Source organism: Zonotrichia leucophrys, chromosome 1A, assembly GCF_028769735.1.
Source record: "Zonotrichia leucophrys gambelii isolate GWCS_2022_RI chromosome 1A, RI_Zleu_2.0, whole genome shotgun sequence".
In the NCBI taxonomy this organism is placed as follows: Eukaryota; Metazoa; Chordata; class Aves; order Passeriformes; family Passerellidae; genus Zonotrichia; species Zonotrichia leucophrys.
Genome location: NC_088170.1, coordinates 36207816 through 36226525, shown reverse-complemented (window position 1 = coordinate 36226525; position 18710 = coordinate 36207816). Strand labels below are relative to the sequence as shown.

Genomic DNA, 18710 nt, shown 5'->3' with positions numbered 1-18710 from the left:
CAGGGACTGGTGTTTGATTTCTGCTCCTGCTAACCTCTTCTCAAGAGATCCTGGGTAAGGCATTTGTCCTTAGATGTGGCAACAAAAAAACACTTATCACAAGGTGTCTAAATCTTCTATGCATATAAATGTATCCAGCTACAGAAGCCATCTAAGCTGTGTTAATTTACAGTATTTCTGGGAAAGGATCTGGACAGAACGTTTAAACAGAGATGACCAGTTGGGTGGTCAGTGGAGGGAGATCAACTATCATTCGGAACTTCTAAAATCTACCCTTCACCTAAGGCTTATAATTGACCAGACCGCCTCCTTAAAAAATTACTATGTTCCCCTTATTTCTGTTTATTTTTTAAAAGCCACAGAAGACCGAAAAAACAAGAGGTTACGATTTTGCAACTCCAGGACCATGGTGCCCTTCCACGCTAGGCACGACATACTTCGCCAGTACTTCCCTTTTCCTGTATTTCATTCCTTTCATATCCTCTCTCACATTTCCTGTCTCCCAGAGATGAATACCATCTGTTCCCGCACTTCATGACTCCTCACACTTCTCGGTGCCCTCCACACTTCACCCTTCGGGGCTGCCGCTGCTCTCGCACGGCTCCGGCCCCGCGGCCTCGGGCGCGCCCCGGGAGCCATGGCCGCGCTGCGGGCGGGGCGGCTCCGGCCCTCCCACCTCCTGCGAGCGGGGCCGAGCCGGCAGGGGCAGAGCCAAACCCAGCGGGGCAGAGCTGAGCCGGCAGGGGCAGGGCCGAGCCCAGCGGGGCAGAGCCAAACCCAGCGGGGCAGAGCCAGAGCCGAACCCAGCGGGACAGAGCCAAACTCAGCGGGGCAGAGTCGAGCCGGCAGGGGCCGAGCCAAACTCAGCGGGGCAGAGCCGAGCCTGGTGGGGCAGAACCGAGCCGGCAGGGGCAGAGCCAAACCCAGCGGGGCAGAGCCGAGCCGGCAGGGGCAGAGCCAGAGCCGAACCCAGCGGGGCAGAGCCAAACTCAGCGGGACAGAGCCGAGCCCAGCGGGACAGAGCCAAACCCAGCGGGACAGAGCCGATCCGAGCCGAGCCGCGGCATCATGCTGGGCATGGTGAAGAACTCGCTGCTGAGCACGGTGGAGGCATGGCCCTACCGCCTGCTGAGCAAGGGCGAGAAGGTCTGTGCCGGGCCGGTCTGCGCTAAGGGGATCGGCCCCGGGCAGCGCGATCCTCCCGGCAGCGCCTCCATCCCCATCTCCTTCCCCAGGATCAGGTCAGCTACGAGGAGAGGACGTACGAGGGCGGGAAGTTCGCGGCGGTGGAGCTGGTGGGGAAGTCGTTCGACGAAGCCTCGAAGGAAGGAGCCGTGAAGCTCCTCAAGTACGTGGGAGGAAGCAACGACAAGGGTGAGGATGCTGCTGGCCCTGCGGGCTCGGCGGGTGTTGGTGGTTGAGGCTTGGTGAAAGCGCGATGGATGGGAGCAATCAATGGCACTGCAGGCCCGCCTGGTTTGTGGCTCCTGGCACGGGGAGTCTTTGATGGGGGTGGCTCCTCACTGATAAAAGTAAATTTGCAACAGGCTAAGTGGTGCCCAGCCAACTCATGCTATGAGTCCGCTTATAACCCGTCTCTGGCTCAGGATGAAATCTCAAAAATTATTTGTTTAAACAGGAATGAGTTATCTTGCAGCTAGGATAACATGAGGACAGGCAGACAGGTATCTATCACAGCTCCCTGGGTGAGCAGCAGCTGATGAATTTCAGGATATCTGGGACACTTCAGTTCTATGATGTGCCCTTGTGGGCAGTGAAATAACAGTTACGACCTTGATATTTTATCTGGCTATTTTTATTCATGAAAGGGTAATGAACAGTGAGCTTCCTTTATAATGGTATATTTTAATGTTTTATGGCAGTGCTTCCAGGTGATTGCTTCTAATTCTCATCTTACTAAAATGTGCACATTTTAACCATTCATAGCAGGAGAAGACTACAGAGTAGCTCTGAGGCATATACATGTTCTCAAACACCTTTCTCCAGCTTCTAGGAGAGGGATTAGTGTAATCTCTATAGGAGTAGGAGGTGGATATAGAGGGAAATGGTATTTGCAGCAAAATTCCTCAAAAGGTGATGACTGCTGTTGCTGTAGTAGAAAGGGTGCCTTTTATAACATGTGACACAAACACAGGTATGACATCAAAGGAAAATAGATGAGAAGGATGGCTTGATCTCAGCTGTTTTTATGGCTGCCTGGTCATGAGGTTTAGAGATTCCCTACTGCTGCAAGAAGAGTGAAGAAAACTGGTCTTCAGTGCCATGTGGTACTTCTTGGTGGTAAATGAGTAGGAAAAAAAACCTTGCTGTTTCTGGAGTGTGGAAAGCATGGACAGTCCTGCTGAAAGCCATAACAGCACTGAGGTTTGGGGCACTGGGACTTGTAGGATGTCTGGAAGCATTTGAGAGGTTTTAAGAGAAAGCTCCTGTCACTCAGTATTGGCTGTGGGCTCACAGCTAAGTGTGGATAGTATTAATTTAAATGCTGATGTAGATTTATATGTGCCACTGGCCTGCCCTGGAGCTCCAGACCCTGCTGTCTTACAACTGATTTGTCAGAAGAACAGAGTGTCTAATAGAGCCACAAAAGCAGCACCATTAATAAAAAGCATTCCAGAGGTCAGTTTGAACCCTTTTTTCCCAAGCTTCAGGTGTGGAGAGGGAGCTTGGCCCAAGCAGAAGCCTGATGATGGCTGTTCTGCTTCCCCAGAGGAGCCCTCTCCTGACAAGGAGTTTGTCCATATGAGGAGTTTTCCAAAACTAAAATTAACTTTTGTGAAATCCCTGTTAATTTTGTGAGTTCCTGAGGGCCTAGACTTCTTTAATAATGTCTGTTTGTCTGTTTCAGGGGTTGGAATGGGCATGACTGCTCCTGTCTCCATCACTGCTTTTCCTGCTGAAGATGGCTCCTTTCAGCAGAAGGTGAAAGTCTCTCTGCGGATCCCAAGCCAGTTTCAAGACAGCCCTCCGTGTCCTACTGATGAAAGCATTAAGATTGAAGAAAGACAGGGGATGACCATTTATTCCACGTAAGGAATGCATCCTGGGACCTCCAGTCTCAAGTGATGAGGTCTTTAGGGTGCTCTGATAAGCAGTGTTTGTTTTGCCAGGGGACTTGCTGTACAAGGGGTGCATGTGGCAGAAGGAGATAGAGGAGTATGTCTAGACTGAAGACAGATGTCTTCAAAAAAGACACCTGACAAAAAATGTCACTTCTTACCGCTGGTCATGCTGCACTGATGTGGAATGTGGATTTTTTTCCACTGGGTTAACAAACATGGAGGCTAGCCGTGAAAAATACTGTGCCATTTCTATTGTATGAATCTATAGCTTTCCCCACTTTCTGGGTTCCAGATTGTTCATAGTCATTAAGAATGCTCTTCGGTGCAGTCCAATGAAGCTTCATTCAGATGGACTCATACCAGACTCCACCATGGAAACAAGCAGCTGCTGCATTGCTTCAAGTCACCTTTGAATGTCTTGGGGTGTTGACTGACAGCCTGGACTCAAACTAGCATCACTGTAGCAATAAGCCCTTCACCTTGTCTTTACCCTTTGGAGGTTCCCTTACCTACTTTCTTGAACTGTTTTGGCTGACTGACTCCTTTTTTGCCTCCAGCTGCTGCTTGGCCTTTGCTCTGGGTGTGGGCCACTTCTGCAATATCAGCCTGTTTTGTCTCAAATTTCAGCCCTGAGGGAGGGTGGTGAGGTGCAGGCTAATGTGGAAACAGTTCTTGTTGGTGGGAGGTCAGCATAAACCAGACCTGTTTCAGTCCACCCCTTTTAAATGGCATTGTGTTCTGTAATTGCCAATTGTGTGTTCCTACCTCCCCTTTATCTTGGGCTAGCTCGAGTTTGGCTTTCCTTCATGATCTTTCCTGCAGACGGTTGTTCACACCACAGTGAGCATGGTTGTTGACAGCTTTGGTGGGGACTGTGGGCTGAGCTGACTTGGAGATAACCTTGTATTTTAGAAAGTTGTTTCTCTGATATGGTGCTGATTCATAAGGCAGGGCCATTCTGCTGGCTGACATACATGGGACTGTTTGGGGGTATCTCTTTGGGGTCTCCCAATGGATAACTGCCCAGGGACTTTTTGTTACTGTGTTTAGTGGACCCAGGTAGATTTTATCTCATGCACTTGTAAGGTTGCTTTTCCCCTTGGCTGTGTCACCCATGCGACTTCATTTGTCCCAGATGAATTGTGCTGCTTCACAATGAACAGTGCACACATGAGTGAGTGCATGTTGGCAGGGCCTGGATCAAAATGCGTGTCTAAATATACTGTGGCTATTTATTGTTCTGTCTCTCTTCCTTCTTTGCTTTCCCAGGACTGCTCAACTGCTCTCTGGTTTCTTTGCAGGCAGTTTGGTGGCTATGCCAAAGAGGCAGATTACGTGAGCTATGCTGCCAAGCTGAAGGCTGCTCTGGGGAGTGATGCTGCCTACCACAAGGATTCCTACCTGTGCAATGGTTATGACCCGCCCATGAAGCCTTACGGACGCCGCAATGAGGTCTGGTTTGTGAAGGAGTGAACATCTGGCTCCCCGTGGTGCTGCCTTGCTCTGATAACCTCCCTACACTATGTTCCTGTCCTCTTTATAAAATAAACTAAGAATTCAACAAAGGCAAAAAACTATCACTGCCTTTTTCCATGCCTTAGTCTTTTATGGACCATAAAAGTCATTTTAGAAGAACACTTGCTGACCCTCGTGACAGTGCTGCTCCTTCATTCCAGACCAGGTCCTCAGCCACACATACTCTCTTGATCTCTCCGTGGCTTGTTTTTATCTCCTTTGTGCTTCCAGAGTTCAGTGCTGAGAAAACCAAAAGCACTTAATTGGCCGGTGCCTGCCAGGAGTCACGTCCAAGTGTAGGCAGACTATTAGTCTCACCTGAGACGGGCAGGGGAACATGACAAAAGTGCACACAGAGACTTTTTTTATCTCCTTCAGTTTGCTGCAGCTGTAAAATGCTGCTTTTATCTTTGCCATTCCACAAACAATCTAAAGGGACACGGACATTGCTGCCAACACAGCATAGAGAAAATAAACATCCTTTACATTAATTCAGAGTGTGCAGAAGATCAGCACTTCTGTCATCTGTCTGAGAAATGCCATTCAGAGAAACATCCAGATTCTGTTTGCAGCTTTCTTTTGTTTGAGGAGAGATGTGTGCTGTGTCTTCATCTCAGCTAGCAGCTGGACAGTGTGACCTGGAGACCTCAAGATTGTTTCCTCACCTTCCTATTACTTTTGTGTAACATTTCTTTAAAACTAGCCTTATGCAAGGGCCAAAGCAGAAATGTGTGTGGTTATCTAATTGAATTAGAGAAATGCAAGGCTGGGGAGAAAGAAGATGCTTATTACTTGTGATCTGAGAGTGCATTTGAAGAATGGTGGAAATATGGTGAAACTACCATAGGTGCCAATCTAAAAAACTTTTCTTAAAAGGTGTCAATTTTTGAAGGCTACTCAGACCAGCTGTTTTTTTTAGAGAAGGAAAAGGAAAACGTGGAAAACAGGACTTGGGTCAAATAATCAGTAGCCTTTTGGAAACTTCGAATACAATTGCAAGTGTGGGTTATGTTTCAGGAAGAGTGGCAATGTTGAAATGTCAGGCATCAAACCAGCATTTTAGCTGTTGGCTCTGCCAGGGACACAGCAGAGTGCCCACCGTGGGAGCACTCACCCTGCTGCTGGGCGTGTGCAATGCATTACCTGCACTAAAAGAGGTGTGCTCCTCTGGTGGTGAAGTGCCCCATAGTTCAGGTGCTTTCCAAAAGCCATTTTCCCCTGGAGCCGAAAGAGACATTTGTCAGCTGGCATTGTGGCTTGTGGCTGCTCAAGCTGTTGCACGTGTGCCTGCTTTCTGAGAACAAATCTCAGCAGGAAAAGGAGAAAACCTGAGGTTTTGATGTGCTTTCCTTTTCTCTCTTGCTGAGCCATATAAGAGCTTTGCTGTGAGCTTCATGAGAGTTTCAGTCACCTGTGTGCAAGAGAAGCTAGTTCAGGATGGGTAAAAGGAGCAGGTAGCATTTAATTAAGCAAAAAACCAAACAACAATGACAGGGAAAAGCTATTGGCTGTGGTTAGTGATTGCAGTGCAGGGGAGGAAGAATAAAAAGAGAAAACAAGACAAAGAAAGAAATAGGCTTTTGAAGGAATTTTTGAAGCAGCAAATGCCCTTATAAGCTTGTACCTGAATCCAAAGAGACAGTTTATGCCCCAGATTATTTGAACCTGTGTGGGTGAGGAATGGAGGAGCACAGTATTGTCCAGTTTGTGCGTTCCAGTTTTGTTTTGGAGCTTTTGTGGATACCGTCTGGCAACCTATGGTGAATGTCCTTTAATAATCAAAACCTTGAAATTTCTCAAAATTTATCTTGTGAAATCTCAGATGCCAGTAATAAACCTAGTATAAACAGAGCTGCAGAGCTCAGCATCATTGAGGGTTCTTTTATAAAGTGCATACCCTCTGAACAGAGAGTGAGAGCTTCAGACCCAAGAGTGAGAGTAAACATCTGTAGGCTCTGCCTTGCAGCCCTGCTACTGGCTTTTTGCACCAGGCAGGCAGGATAGAATTTCATAAACATTCTTAAATAATGTCAAAGCCTTATGCAAACCGAATTGCCTTTTCTGTACACACAAAGATGCCTGTGTTTTGTCCACCTTTCTAGTTTTGAGATAAATAAATAAATAATAATATTGTGATTTACAACTTCTGTTCTGATCACTGACTTTGTGAGCTCAGTGGGAGTAGTTGATTTGCTAGACCGTAGGTTGCCAGTTTATCTTTCTGTTTGGGGTACTAATCATGTCACAGCGTTTATAAATAGTCATAATGCTTTTTCTAATAAATCACTATTTTGGGTATCCTGGCGTGGCCCTGCATTATCTGACTGTGAGAGACAGGAGCTGATGAAATAATCTCCTTCATTTGTTCCAGCCATTGAGAGGCTTTGAGCAATGTATTTGTGTTAATGTAGAAACGAGGGGCCTGCTTACCTGAGGAAAATTATGTGTTCCTTTGGCTGGGGTTTGCAGGCAGTGAACAAATAATGCTCAGGCAAATACTGGTGATTGATTTTCAACATGATCTATGATCCAGAAATGTTAGACATTTTGTCCCATTGAGGTCCATCTAGCTTGGTGCCATGTCCCTGTGATGGACAGTGGTGGACACCTGAGACAAGATTACAGGAACAGTGCAACTGTGGGCTCAGAGCTCCTCTAAATATTTCCCTGTCTCTAGTATGATGTGGCTCAGGGATTTTTGTTATTGTGCTTGGTGGACCCAGGTAGATTTTATCTCATGCATTTATCAGGTTGCTTTCTAGAACTCAGGTAAAGTTGCTATCCATGGCATCCTTTTGTCCTTGGTTATGGAAAGGTAGAAACACTCTTTGTCTGAGGGTTTCCAGCAGGCTGTCTCTCTGCTCCTTAGGCAGCTTTTTGATATTCCTCTGTCACTGCGAATGAATGTTTGTTTGGACAGCCAGAGTTGCTGTTGACATTGGAGGATTTCCAGCCACCTCTTTGTGCTGGGGCCAGAAGTCAGAGGTGCGTTCTGGATTTTGACCCAAGGCCAGCATGGCCACAGACACTGTTACATGCAGCGGACTGCTGAACTGGTGTTAAAATAAAAACATTTTTCTCCATCCCCTGCAGTATCTCTGAGAAGTTGGAGTGCAGCAGATTATCTAGAGACCTCCTGGCTTCTCTTCTGCACCTGTGCAATGTCCTTTTCTGTCTCCAGTGAATGCTGAAATGAAGAGATTTTGGTGCTTTTCAGCTGTTCAACAGGGCACCATGGCATTGCCTGTTGCGTGTTGGTTTAAGAAGACAGTGCCAGGGAACTCACAGGTGGATGTTTCTCTGTGCTGAGGCCCCTCAGTGCTGCCAGAGGTGGCCTTGCTGGGTTGTTGGGATGTGGTGGCTTTGTGCATCACACCCTGCATTGCTGCCCATGGCCCTTTTCCCATCGCCTCACTTGTCAGGGCGCTGGAACAGCTCCACAGCCGCCTGTGCTGCCTGCTGGGCTGGACGGTCTCAGCAGGGGAGTGGCCTTGGGAATTATCTCGGCCTCCCAGAGACAGGACTGCCCTTGCTGCTTATTAGCAGCTGGGCAGGTCCCTCTCAGCGCTGTGCAAAGCAGTGGTATGATGGCAATAGGACTGGCCACAGGAAAGGCTGCGTTTCAACAGAGCCAAATTTAATGGGAATTATACACGTGCCATGTAGATTTAGCTGTGCTGGATATACAACCTTCCTAAGCTACTCCACTTGTTAGTGAGGAATTTTCCTGCTGGTATTAACTGTGGCAAACCCTATATATTTTTATATATATATATATATATATATATATATATATATACATATACATATACATATACATATACATATAAATATAAATATATATATACATGCATATGGGTATAAAGGTATGTATATGTGTATGCAGACCAGCTACTTTGATCTATTGTTTGGCTTCTGTAGTCACTGAATAACTCACTACAGCGAATGCAGCTCCAGGGTGAACTTTTGCAGGCTGAAGTTTTAAGACTGCTAGAATGAGAGCTTTGTTAGCTTCAGAAAGGAATACTTTACTTTGTAGACACATGCTTTAATATATCTAACACTGCATTAAGAGGATGACAGCCCTTATAAAAGAGCTAATTGGTTAAGTTGTCCATATACATCTTGCCAGACTTATAATACTCCAGTCACTTTGAGGGGATGGGTGATCTATGGTGAGTGAGGAAGTAACATCATTATTTCCCCATTTTCATCAATCCCCGTGGCAAAGAGTGTGTGAGCAGCTATTGTGCTTATGGTCACAAATTTTCCGTTTTGCAATGCTGCCCCAAGGCGATGGGTCAGAGCAGGAAGATTGTGGCTCCTAGCTCACGTCGTCCCTCCCTATTTAATTACAATAATACTTCTTTTAGAATAGCACTCTGAGCAGCAGCTCTCTTTCTTCTGTGACAGCATTTCAGCCACTCTGAGCTAAAAAAGAAATGCATCTCTTTTAACAGGACCATAAGTAGCTTTGGATGTATAACGCCTCTATAAAACTGCTTGGCAACATGATTTATTAGAGCGGGATCAGTGGTAAAAGTGACTTCTCTGACAGTAATGGATGAAACACTTCCAGCATAGCTACTCTGTCTCTGCTTGGTGCCTATGCCAACAGCAGGCTGGTTTTGTCAGCTCATTCATAATCTCTGCTTTGCTCTCAGCAGAATCCGTTGCACAAGACAGGTTTCAGCCGCGGCAGATGCTTTTTTCCTAGTCCTCTGTGGGAGCTGCTGCAGAAGATGGGTCAGTGCAAATGCTGCTGGATTCCTGAGACTCTGTCTGCTTAATTCTGCATGCAGACCCTACACCTAGCTAGGAGCATGCCACCCCCATACCCCTCACTACTGCCCACCCCCATGAAGAGAAATTTGAGTGGCTGGGGTGAAAGGAGCTGCACTGCTCTTAGACTGAGTGTGAAGTCTGACTGATCAGCAGCCCAGGTCCCAAGGGAGTCTCAGATGAATCTTCTGTGCAGTCCCTGTGAGAACACAGGGTTGAGAAGCCTGAATCTGAGGTGCAGATTTTTAGAAGTACCAGTGGAAGTGAAAGATCCCAGAAACCACATCCTGCAGTACACCATGTGCTGCAGCAGCCTGATCTGCATTGTGACCTGAATGACCTTGGGTGTGCAATGTGTCCCCGGCAGTGTGACCCAACTCTGGGGCTCCTTCTGGTGGGGCAGCAGAGTCCAGCCTGTGCCACTGCACCACCCACCCAGCCGTGCCTGGACTCCTAAGCTAGGTGGGTTCTAAGAGAGGTTTGGATGTGTCTTCTTCAGCACATGAAAGCAGAGAAGGATTGCCATGGCAACTATTCTCAAGTATTTTTCCAGTGTTTTCCAATCTTATTCATTTTTTCTTATATCCCTGGTGTTTAATTTAAGGCCTTTCCTAATTGTAGTCCAAAAAACCAATTGAAGTGAATTCTCTGATTAGACAAAAAGTTCAGACACCTTCCCACACAACTTGTGAAGTACAAGATCAACAGAATTGAATGTTGCTGTGAGTAAGAGGAGATCTGAAATTTGAAATGCATTGTACCCAGACAAATAGAATAAATGAAGCCTTTTACTTAAAGCAAAGCATTGAAATAAAAGATAGTGTACAGCATGACAATTTTGGACACTCCCTTGCTGGTAGATCTTTCTAGGCTGTTTAAACACTGATTATAGACCCTCTCAATCTTATTTATGACTCAGCTTTGTGAAGGAACATCTTTCAAAATCAACATGTGCTGGCTCATTGAAGTACCTTTAACGAACTATAGTGTTCTTTAGTCTGGGTTCTTTGAGGGGAATGGTTACTGCAGTGGTGCTTCTTTGGGTAATTACCATGCCTCTCATTTTCCAGCACCTTGCTTCTACTTTGTGTGTATTTTGGCTGGGATGGAGTTAATTTTCTTCACAGTAGCTGGTGTGGGGCTGTGCTTTGGATTTGTGCTGAAAACAGTGTTGATAATACAGGATGTTTTTGCTATTTGTTTTTGCTGAACAATGCTGAACAATGCTTGCATAGAGCCAAGGCCTCTTCTGCTTCTTGCTGCAAGTATGCCAGGGATGCACAAGCAGCTGGGAGGGCAGAGAGCTGGGACAGCTAACCCCAGCTGATATTCCATTCAGCTAGGTGGGTTCTGATATTCCCCAGCTGATATTCCATTCCATATGGGGCCACACAGCATATAAAATGGGGTTAGAAGGTGAGGGGATGTTGAGAGTGGTGTCATTTTCCTTGCTGAGGAGCTGTTCCATGTGATGCGGCCCTGGTGTCCTGGTGTTCTGAAACTCCAACCTGCCCATGGCAAGTGGTGAACTCCTTCCTTGGTTTGCTTTATTTGCATATGAGGCTTTTGCTTTACCTATTAAACTGTCTCTATCTCAGCCCAGGAGTTTTCTCTCTTTAATTCTTCTGCTTCTGTTGCCCATCCCACCAGGGTGGGCGAATCAGCGAGCAGCTGTGAGATGTTTCACTGCTGGCCAGGGTTAAACCATGACACACCTGCACACCCATTCCTGTGTGTGGGAAACCCAGGGAAGAAAGAGTCCTGTGGAGGTGTGGGAGGGAGAAGGCTGTGCTTCGTGTGGGGAGGGTGTCGTGAGGGCGGTTGAGTGCAGTGTCTCTGATGCCCTGTGCCTCTCTCACCAGCCCCTTGCCTGGCTGGATGCTGATGGCAGACTGATGAGCCCCTTTCACTAGAGCTTGTGCTGTGGGGGCTCAGCACTGTTACCCACAGAAGAGATTTCTCCCAGCTTCTCCAGCCCTGCCTTGAGACAGACTACATCTCCTCCCTCCAGCAGGGCCCAGGGAGCAAAGATCTCCCTGGAAATTCCCGCCTGACTCTCCTCCCGATGTGTTGCCATCTGCTTTGCACAAGACTCGGCTATACGCCTTTGTGGAAAGCAATGCTCTTCCTCTGAGGACATCTTTGGCACTGCTTCCCTGGAGGGGTGAAATCCTGAAGCACAAAGTGCAGCTGGGACTGCTCTGAGCACTCCTCCCTGTCCCAGGGCAGGGAGGGAAACAGAAATGACAATTTTATGAGATGCTGTGTCTTGGGAACCTGGTCTACAACGCCCTCCAGTTGGAAACCTGCCCAGCTGATTGCAAAATGATGAAAGCAGTCCTGCAGGTTTTGATCCAAATGGGGTAACAGGGCCTGGAGCAAATAGAGGTGGGGAAAATGGGTGCAGTTTCAAGCACAGGGGGTGCCCAGGTGTGGTTTTGTTCCTCCCTGGTGTATTTGTTACTCTGCCCGTGTGCTGACCCCTGTGCAGCTCTGTGCCACAGCTCTCCCATCTCACTGGGCATGGCAGGGGCACTGTGGCACTGCTCACACGTGGGGCGGGCAGTGCCCTCTCCCTGCTTTGCCTCTCAGCTGCAGGAGTGGTTTGTAGCAGCTTCTGAGGAGCTGCACAGGGCATCTCTCTGAATCCAGGAACGAAGGCCAGGTCTTCAGCCACGGGAGTCGCTTGGCTGGAGACAGCTCTCCACAGAGCTGGTTTGTTCACAGGCAACAGGAGTTCATCTATTTTTCATCATGATGATGCTATTTCTGAATAAGAGAGAAAAATGCAGGCTTATTTCTGAAGCATATGATTTCGGTTTTGGCCTTTAAAGATTTGTTTATTTTGAATGGAAGCCCAGAATGCACATAATGTAGCAAAAAACTGCAGATGCAGACAGGGACTTTTGTTTCACCTTTCAAGTTACTCCCACTCCTGATGGTAGGGCAGTAACATTTGAAAAGGGTTTGGATGTTTTTCCTTTCCTTGGAAAGAAACAAATGAAAATAATGATCCTGAAGCAATGCTGAAGGCACCTGCTCCCAGATAACTCTGCTGAAAGCAACAAGGCACAACCAAGCACCCCAGGGAGATGAGGAAAATATCCAGGGAACTGCCTCCCTGACAGAGTTTCCCTGTGACTGCAGAGCCTGCTCCTGGGACATGGGGCAAGGGGATGAATAGGAGCTCCCCAGACAGTCCTGATGGGAAGGTAAGCACAACTGTTTTCTGAAATGTTTGATCCCATAATCCACAAATCCCTTTATCATAAATAGCCTTTCAAATTGTTGTGGCAAACTCTTCTGGACTGATTCCAGCTCCTGAATTATGAGGAGCTAAAAATGGTGTCTATTCCCATGGCTATAGACAGAGAGATGCTACTCAGCAACAAATGCACCACCAAGTGCCTTAAAAATAGCCCCTGTGGAATTATTCAGTGTTTGGAACTTGTCATTTCATAAGGGTAAAAATGGATTCATTTTGGCACAAAATATGCATAATATGTATCCACAGCTTTATAAATAGCATTTATAAAATTATGTGTATAATTTTATATTAAATTGATGCTGAGCAAAGAGACAAAACAATCAACAGGAATTTAACACAAGTTTTGTTCTTAGATAATTGTAAGACTTTTTTTCTTAGAAATGCAGGTGTCAAAAGAGACTTCCTCCCTTAACCCCCCTTTCTTTTTTTTCTTTCAGACAGCCTTGGGAAAAAACTTGAAATTGCAGCTGTTATGGCAAATGTGATAGCTATAAGCCAAAGAAGAAGCCTGGCCCAAAGTTGTCACCCCACACCAATTAATTCCATGACTTTAGCAATTCTGATTTTCAAAATCAGAAATTTTTAGGCCTTTATATCTCTTGGAGCTCCAGGTTTTGCTAGTGGAGTCACAAATATGGCGGAAATCCAGCTGGTGAGATGGCGCTTTGAGAAATAACTGGGTCAAAAGCTGGAACATAACTTGAATTGCCTCTTAGAGGATCATTTGGGGACTCTATGCTCTTTGTCTTCCTCTCTTGCTATTCTGGTTGCTTTCATCTCACTTGCCCTTGCAGTGCTCAGGCAGGGCTGATGCATTGGTACTGGTGGCTGGGGTGGATGAGCTCTCCTTGGAGGCATCTTTCCTTTTCCACTTAAGGGCTCTGCTGAAAGGCAGCAGGTACAAACATGAAGGCTTTGCTGCTGCCTGCTCCAGGCTTTCCTGTCCACCCTCTGCAGCCTGTAGAGCCTGGCTGCAGGCTGAATGTCCTTCTTGCCTCTAAAGGTGCTCAGTAACAACCTGTAGCAGCCTAAGCCCCAGGAAAGGGTGAAAGGTAGGGCAGGTAAACCAATATCCTGGGAAAACATTTTGCAAAATTGGAGCAATGATACAGCAGAACAAATTGTGAGGCCTTACAGGCATGGAGAACAGTTTTGTTGGTGAACAGAAGTGCTTTGGCTCACTCACACTGGCACACCTATACTCAGGTGCAGTGGATGCAGCAGCCAGGTGGCGGCTCAGGGTCACTCTGGGTCACATTGCCACTGCGCCACTGAGGGCCCTGAGAGGGGACAGGCCACCAGGGAGTGACCCATGGCCTGCAGGAAGGGCAGGAGGGAGAGCTGGGCCTGTCAGCAGGAGGATGTCACCGCATACAACATTGGGCCTCAGAGCTGTGTTTGGGAAGTTTCAGGAGATGATGTAGGAGCAGACTTGGCTGTCCTGTCCCAATCGGGGGGGGGGGGTGAGATAGTTGACAAATTCCATTTTTAAACTGAGAGAAGAGAATAAAGCAGACTTTCCAGAACAGTGCCATGGCACAAGACAGCAACCTCACCTGAAAGAGATCCTTCAAATTGTAATGCTTTTCCTTAGAAATCAGCATTTAAAAAACATTTTAAATGAAGAGCATATTTTTTTATTTAAAAAAAAGTCTTAGAACATATAGTCTTAGAAAGAATAGTACACTTTTAATAAAGGGGTTTTTTAAATACGATTTCACAAAAGTCAGTAATATTTTCTGCTTAAAATTACATCCCTCTTACCATTTTACTGAAATCATTAAATGGTTTCTAGGGCAACTTACCAATAGCATTAAGGTTCACTTTTCTGTTTCTTGAGGGGTCATGGAGGTCTGCATCAGAGAAATCAAGGGATAGACAAAAATGTCAGAACTGTGCTTTGATGTTTTCCCACCTCTTGCTGAAGCAAAAAAAATTGCCTGTTAATGTGATAAAAAGGAGTGAGGCTAGCTGGAGATTTATGCCCTCCTGGAGACATAGTGTGTCAGCTCTCCTCCAAGTTCTCTCATGCTATTTCCATGGCAACTCCATATAATGATAACTCCCACAGATTTTCTCCTTTTATCTGCTATTTTGGTCCCAGATAGTGATGGAGTTGAGGCATACATTTCTTTCACACCATTTGATGCCCATCGACAAGCAAAGTAAATAATGTCCTCATTCTTCAGGTCTTTAGGAAGGCACAGTTAGTTCACAGCCCTTTCAGGAATTCACCTGCAGAGCTGGACAGAGCTGAGACAGGAAAAGCAGTGCTACAGATGCTCAGAGGAAGCTGCAAAGGATGAATGCTCCCTGTCAGCACAACGTGACAGGATTACATTCCACTCCTGCTCTTCTCCTCCCCTTGGCCAGGGCAGCAGATGGGCACTAGGGAGGAGGCCAGGGTGTAGCGGGAGGATGGATGGTTTGGGTGCAGGGAGCTGCATCCCAGCCCCTGTCCATGGAGACAGGAGGTCATTCTGCCTGACTGGGAGATGCTCCCATTGCCCCTGGTGTCTGCTCATGATTGCAGATCTGGTCCAGCTCATGAGACAAGGACTGGGAGTTTCAGCCAGGTGTAGCTGCAGCCAGAAAAGCCCTTGACCAAGTGCCACTAACCCATGACTTCCTCCCTCTTATGAAATCTCTGCAGCAAGATGCTGCTGGCTGGCTTTGCACAGCAGAAGTGGCAGGCATGCAGCTTGTTCTGGGAAACTGCACTTGCTTCCCCTAACTGGTAGGGCAGGACAGGCCAAGTATCCGTGCTGGAGGGGAGGGTCCACGGAGATCCTGGGGTCCAGCTGCCAGTGGGAGCCTCTGTTCTTGGTTTGCAGTTGGTTTGCTAGGGACAACAGGACTGCCTCAATGGGAAGACCTATATCAAACCTCCCCTTACTCTGTGCCCTGAGAGCATCCAGATATTTTCACCCTCCTCATTTCTTCCTACAGAGGCTTCCATTTAAGCAGATGAGCAATGCTAGGTGAAAGGACATCCTCCTCCAGGAAGGGATCTGAAACCTTATACTTGATAACAGTGTTCCTTCTGAGTAAGGTGCTGCTCAGAAGAGCTGTCCTATCTGTTTGGGCCCCTCTGTCCTGCAAACCAGATGTTGGTGGGAGCATTTCTCCATTGTAGGGAGGGGAAGGAGGGCACAGCATCATAGCTTGGAAAAGATCCCCGAGATCATCAAGTGCAACCTTCGATTGAATGTCACCATACCCACTAAGCCATACCATTAAATTCCATCTCTACTTGGTTTTCTTAACACTTCCAGGCATGGTGACTCCACCAGTTCCTGTGGTTCGAGTCCTTGGCTGGAAGCAGCCCAGGTGACTGTCTTTTCTGAGTGACACAGAGCAGCTCACCTGGGTGTGTGGGTGAGCAATCACCTCAGCATGGTGAAAATTTGACCTTCACCTTCTGCCCTCAATGTGGGAAGTATCATTTCCCCATCATGACAGAAGGATAAACATGTGAATGTCGAAGACCTTCTGAAGGACTCTTAGCAACTCAAAAGACATATCAAAACAAGACAGCAGAATTTCTGAATAGCAGATCTAAGGTCACCAATGCAAACTGGTGACCAGCACCTTGTCCATGTGTGTTGTGATGATCCCATCAAACACAAACAGTTCTCCATTCCCCAGGGTAGGACTGGGGTTGAGACAGTGGGGTAAACACAGTAACAAATCTCTGTTAAGAAGGAGGCCACAAAGACATGTTTTTTAAATCCTTATGTTTCCAAGCTCATGTTTTTTTTATTTCTTAGGATTATGCTAAGACACATACAGCCATAAAAATGATTCCTTAGGTACTTAGACCTATAGATGTCTCTAAGGAAAGAACTAAAGGCAAAAAAACTTTTGCCATTGATTGTACCTGTAAGAATTTAACTTTTTTCCCCCAACGTCCTCACTTCAAATGTATCATCATGCTTCTATTAATTTCAGTGTGAGCATTGTATGCACAGTTGGAGGCAGAGCATGCTCCAAAAGCTGACTACATTTGAAGAGTGCACTGTGAAAGAGAAATCAGGCGAGACACTAGCAAGCGTTTAATCTCTGGGATCCTGTAAAGGAGCATGCAGCTTCTTTCAGCATTTCCTCATTCATTCCATAAAGTTGATTCCACTTTTAGAGAGTATTACCAGACGATAAAGACAAATGATATTCAAAAAAAGTAAAAAAACTCCTCATGAAACTTGCATAGAGAGGACTTTCCCCTCCGCCTACCCCTCTTGTCCGAGGATTTGGTAGCCAGAGCCAGGGCTAGACGCCTCAGTAAATCTGGCATTAGAACTACTGCTGTGGGATGAAAAATGTGACCACCACCAGGGAACGAACGACTGATCTGGTGTGAGCTCAGAACGCTTTGAATGGGTCAGAAATGGTTTGTGGTGTGTGTTCGTGCGCCCTGGGGGGCTCGGAGGAGCGGGGCCGGTGCCCACGGTGGGTGCCGGTACCGCAGCGCCCCCGCCCGGCTGCTGAGGGGCCGGTGTCCCGGTGAAACACACGGATCCCGGCTCCGTGCCCGCACACGGACACGCTTCTGTTCGGCTTTCGGGGAATTCACCAAAGCACAGCGGGCAGTAGGGCCGATGTCCGCCTGGGGCAGCAGCAGGGTCACAGAGAGGGGGGCAGTGGCACTGCAATGCTGCACAAACTGAGTCGACACCTCTCAGGTCATTTGAAGCAGTGCTACGATTGTCCCACAGTCCTTCCATCAGCCTCTGCTCTGAAGAATTGAGCATGCCTTGGCTCAGCACCCACATCCTTGCATCAGTGAATCCACCTGCTTGTGAGCTGACTTGTGCTTAAGGACTGGGCATTTAATCTTGGCCCTGTCGATGTCTCATCTCACACAAATCATTTGCTGATTTTGACCCAAAAGTCTGGATGTGACAAAGGAGAACCACAGCACAGTCTCTGTACATAGTGCTGATGGTGGTGATGGGTGAGGAGGAGAAAGGACAAAGACCTGATTCTTCTTTGTGTAATAGATTTGTCCACGTTGTTACCAGATACCACAGCTTTAACACTGGGGGTCTCCTGGCTTTCTGACTGGCATAGTCCCACCTAGGCCAGCCCAGAAGCTGGTGGCCTCCATTTGGGAGGCTGCACAGAATGGGGAGCAGAGCTGGTGATCTCTACTCTGCCTGGACAGTCAGTCTGACACAAGCATGCCCACTTGATGCCCACCAAGAAATTGCCCATGTCCTGCAGCCTTGTGAAGCGCCAGGAATCTGCAGTGCAGGGTCTGGGTGCTGACTGATCTTCCTTGACCAGACACCTAAGCAAAGATGGGCAGCAGCCTCTCCAGGCAGCCATTTCCCTCCAGCAGCTGAAGTGCAGACAGTCAGGAACGGGCTGGTTGAAATCCAACTACACTGTGCCTGAAATAAAGCGAGTTCAGAGACAAGCTCTTCATGTTGCTGTATAAAACAAGCAGAACATCATAGTGGACAAGCTTCCTTTTTTCAGCTGGAAAGTTATAGTTGCTTGTGGTTTTTTGGGATTGTTTTAAATTGGAGCATGCTGAATCAAAGAAATCATTTGATGGTGGCAAAATTGCAAGTTTTACAGAAGTTCAGTGTAAGGCCATGAAATAATATTATTAAAATATTATTATTAATAATTATAATAATAATAGTAGTAGTGATGATGATGATGATGATGATGATGATGATGATGATATTAAGAGTTTTAATACCAAAGCAGAGCTGAGGCGCGGGCTGTCCTGCCTGGGCTCGGCTCTTGCCGGAGCCGGGCGCGTTTCCCCGCTCAGGTCCAGCCCCTCCCTCCCTGCCGTTCCGCGGGGCAAGGGCGCCGCCCGGCGGCCGCTGTCGGAATGGCAGCAGCAGGAGCCGCCCGCGGGGTTCCGATCCCACCGCCTTCCTTCCTTCCTTCCTTCCTTCCTTCCTTCCTTCCTTCCTTCCTTCCTTCCTTCCTTCCTTCCTTCCTTCCTTCCTTCCTTCCTTCCTTCCTTCCTTCCTTCCTTCCTTCCTTCCTTCCTTCCTCCCTCCCTCCCTCCCTCCCTCCCTATCCTGCCACAGTTAGGGCAG

At 47.3% G+C, this 18710-nt stretch overlaps 1 protein-coding gene across 1 annotated transcript; it reads left to right on the top strand.

The window, feature by feature from the left end:
• Positions 1-744: 744 nt before the first annotated feature.
• Positions 745-4657, top strand: HEBP1 (heme binding protein 1). Its single transcript, XM_064731826.1, has 4 exons — positions 745-1146; positions 1236-1374; positions 2870-3050; positions 4385-4657. The coding sequence occupies exons 1-4, from the start codon at positions 1069-1071 to the stop codon at positions 4554-4556; spliced, it is 570 nt and encodes a 189-aa protein (XP_064587896.1). The 5' UTR covers positions 745-1068; the 3' UTR covers positions 4557-4657.
• Positions 4658-18710: the final 14053 nt, after the last annotated feature.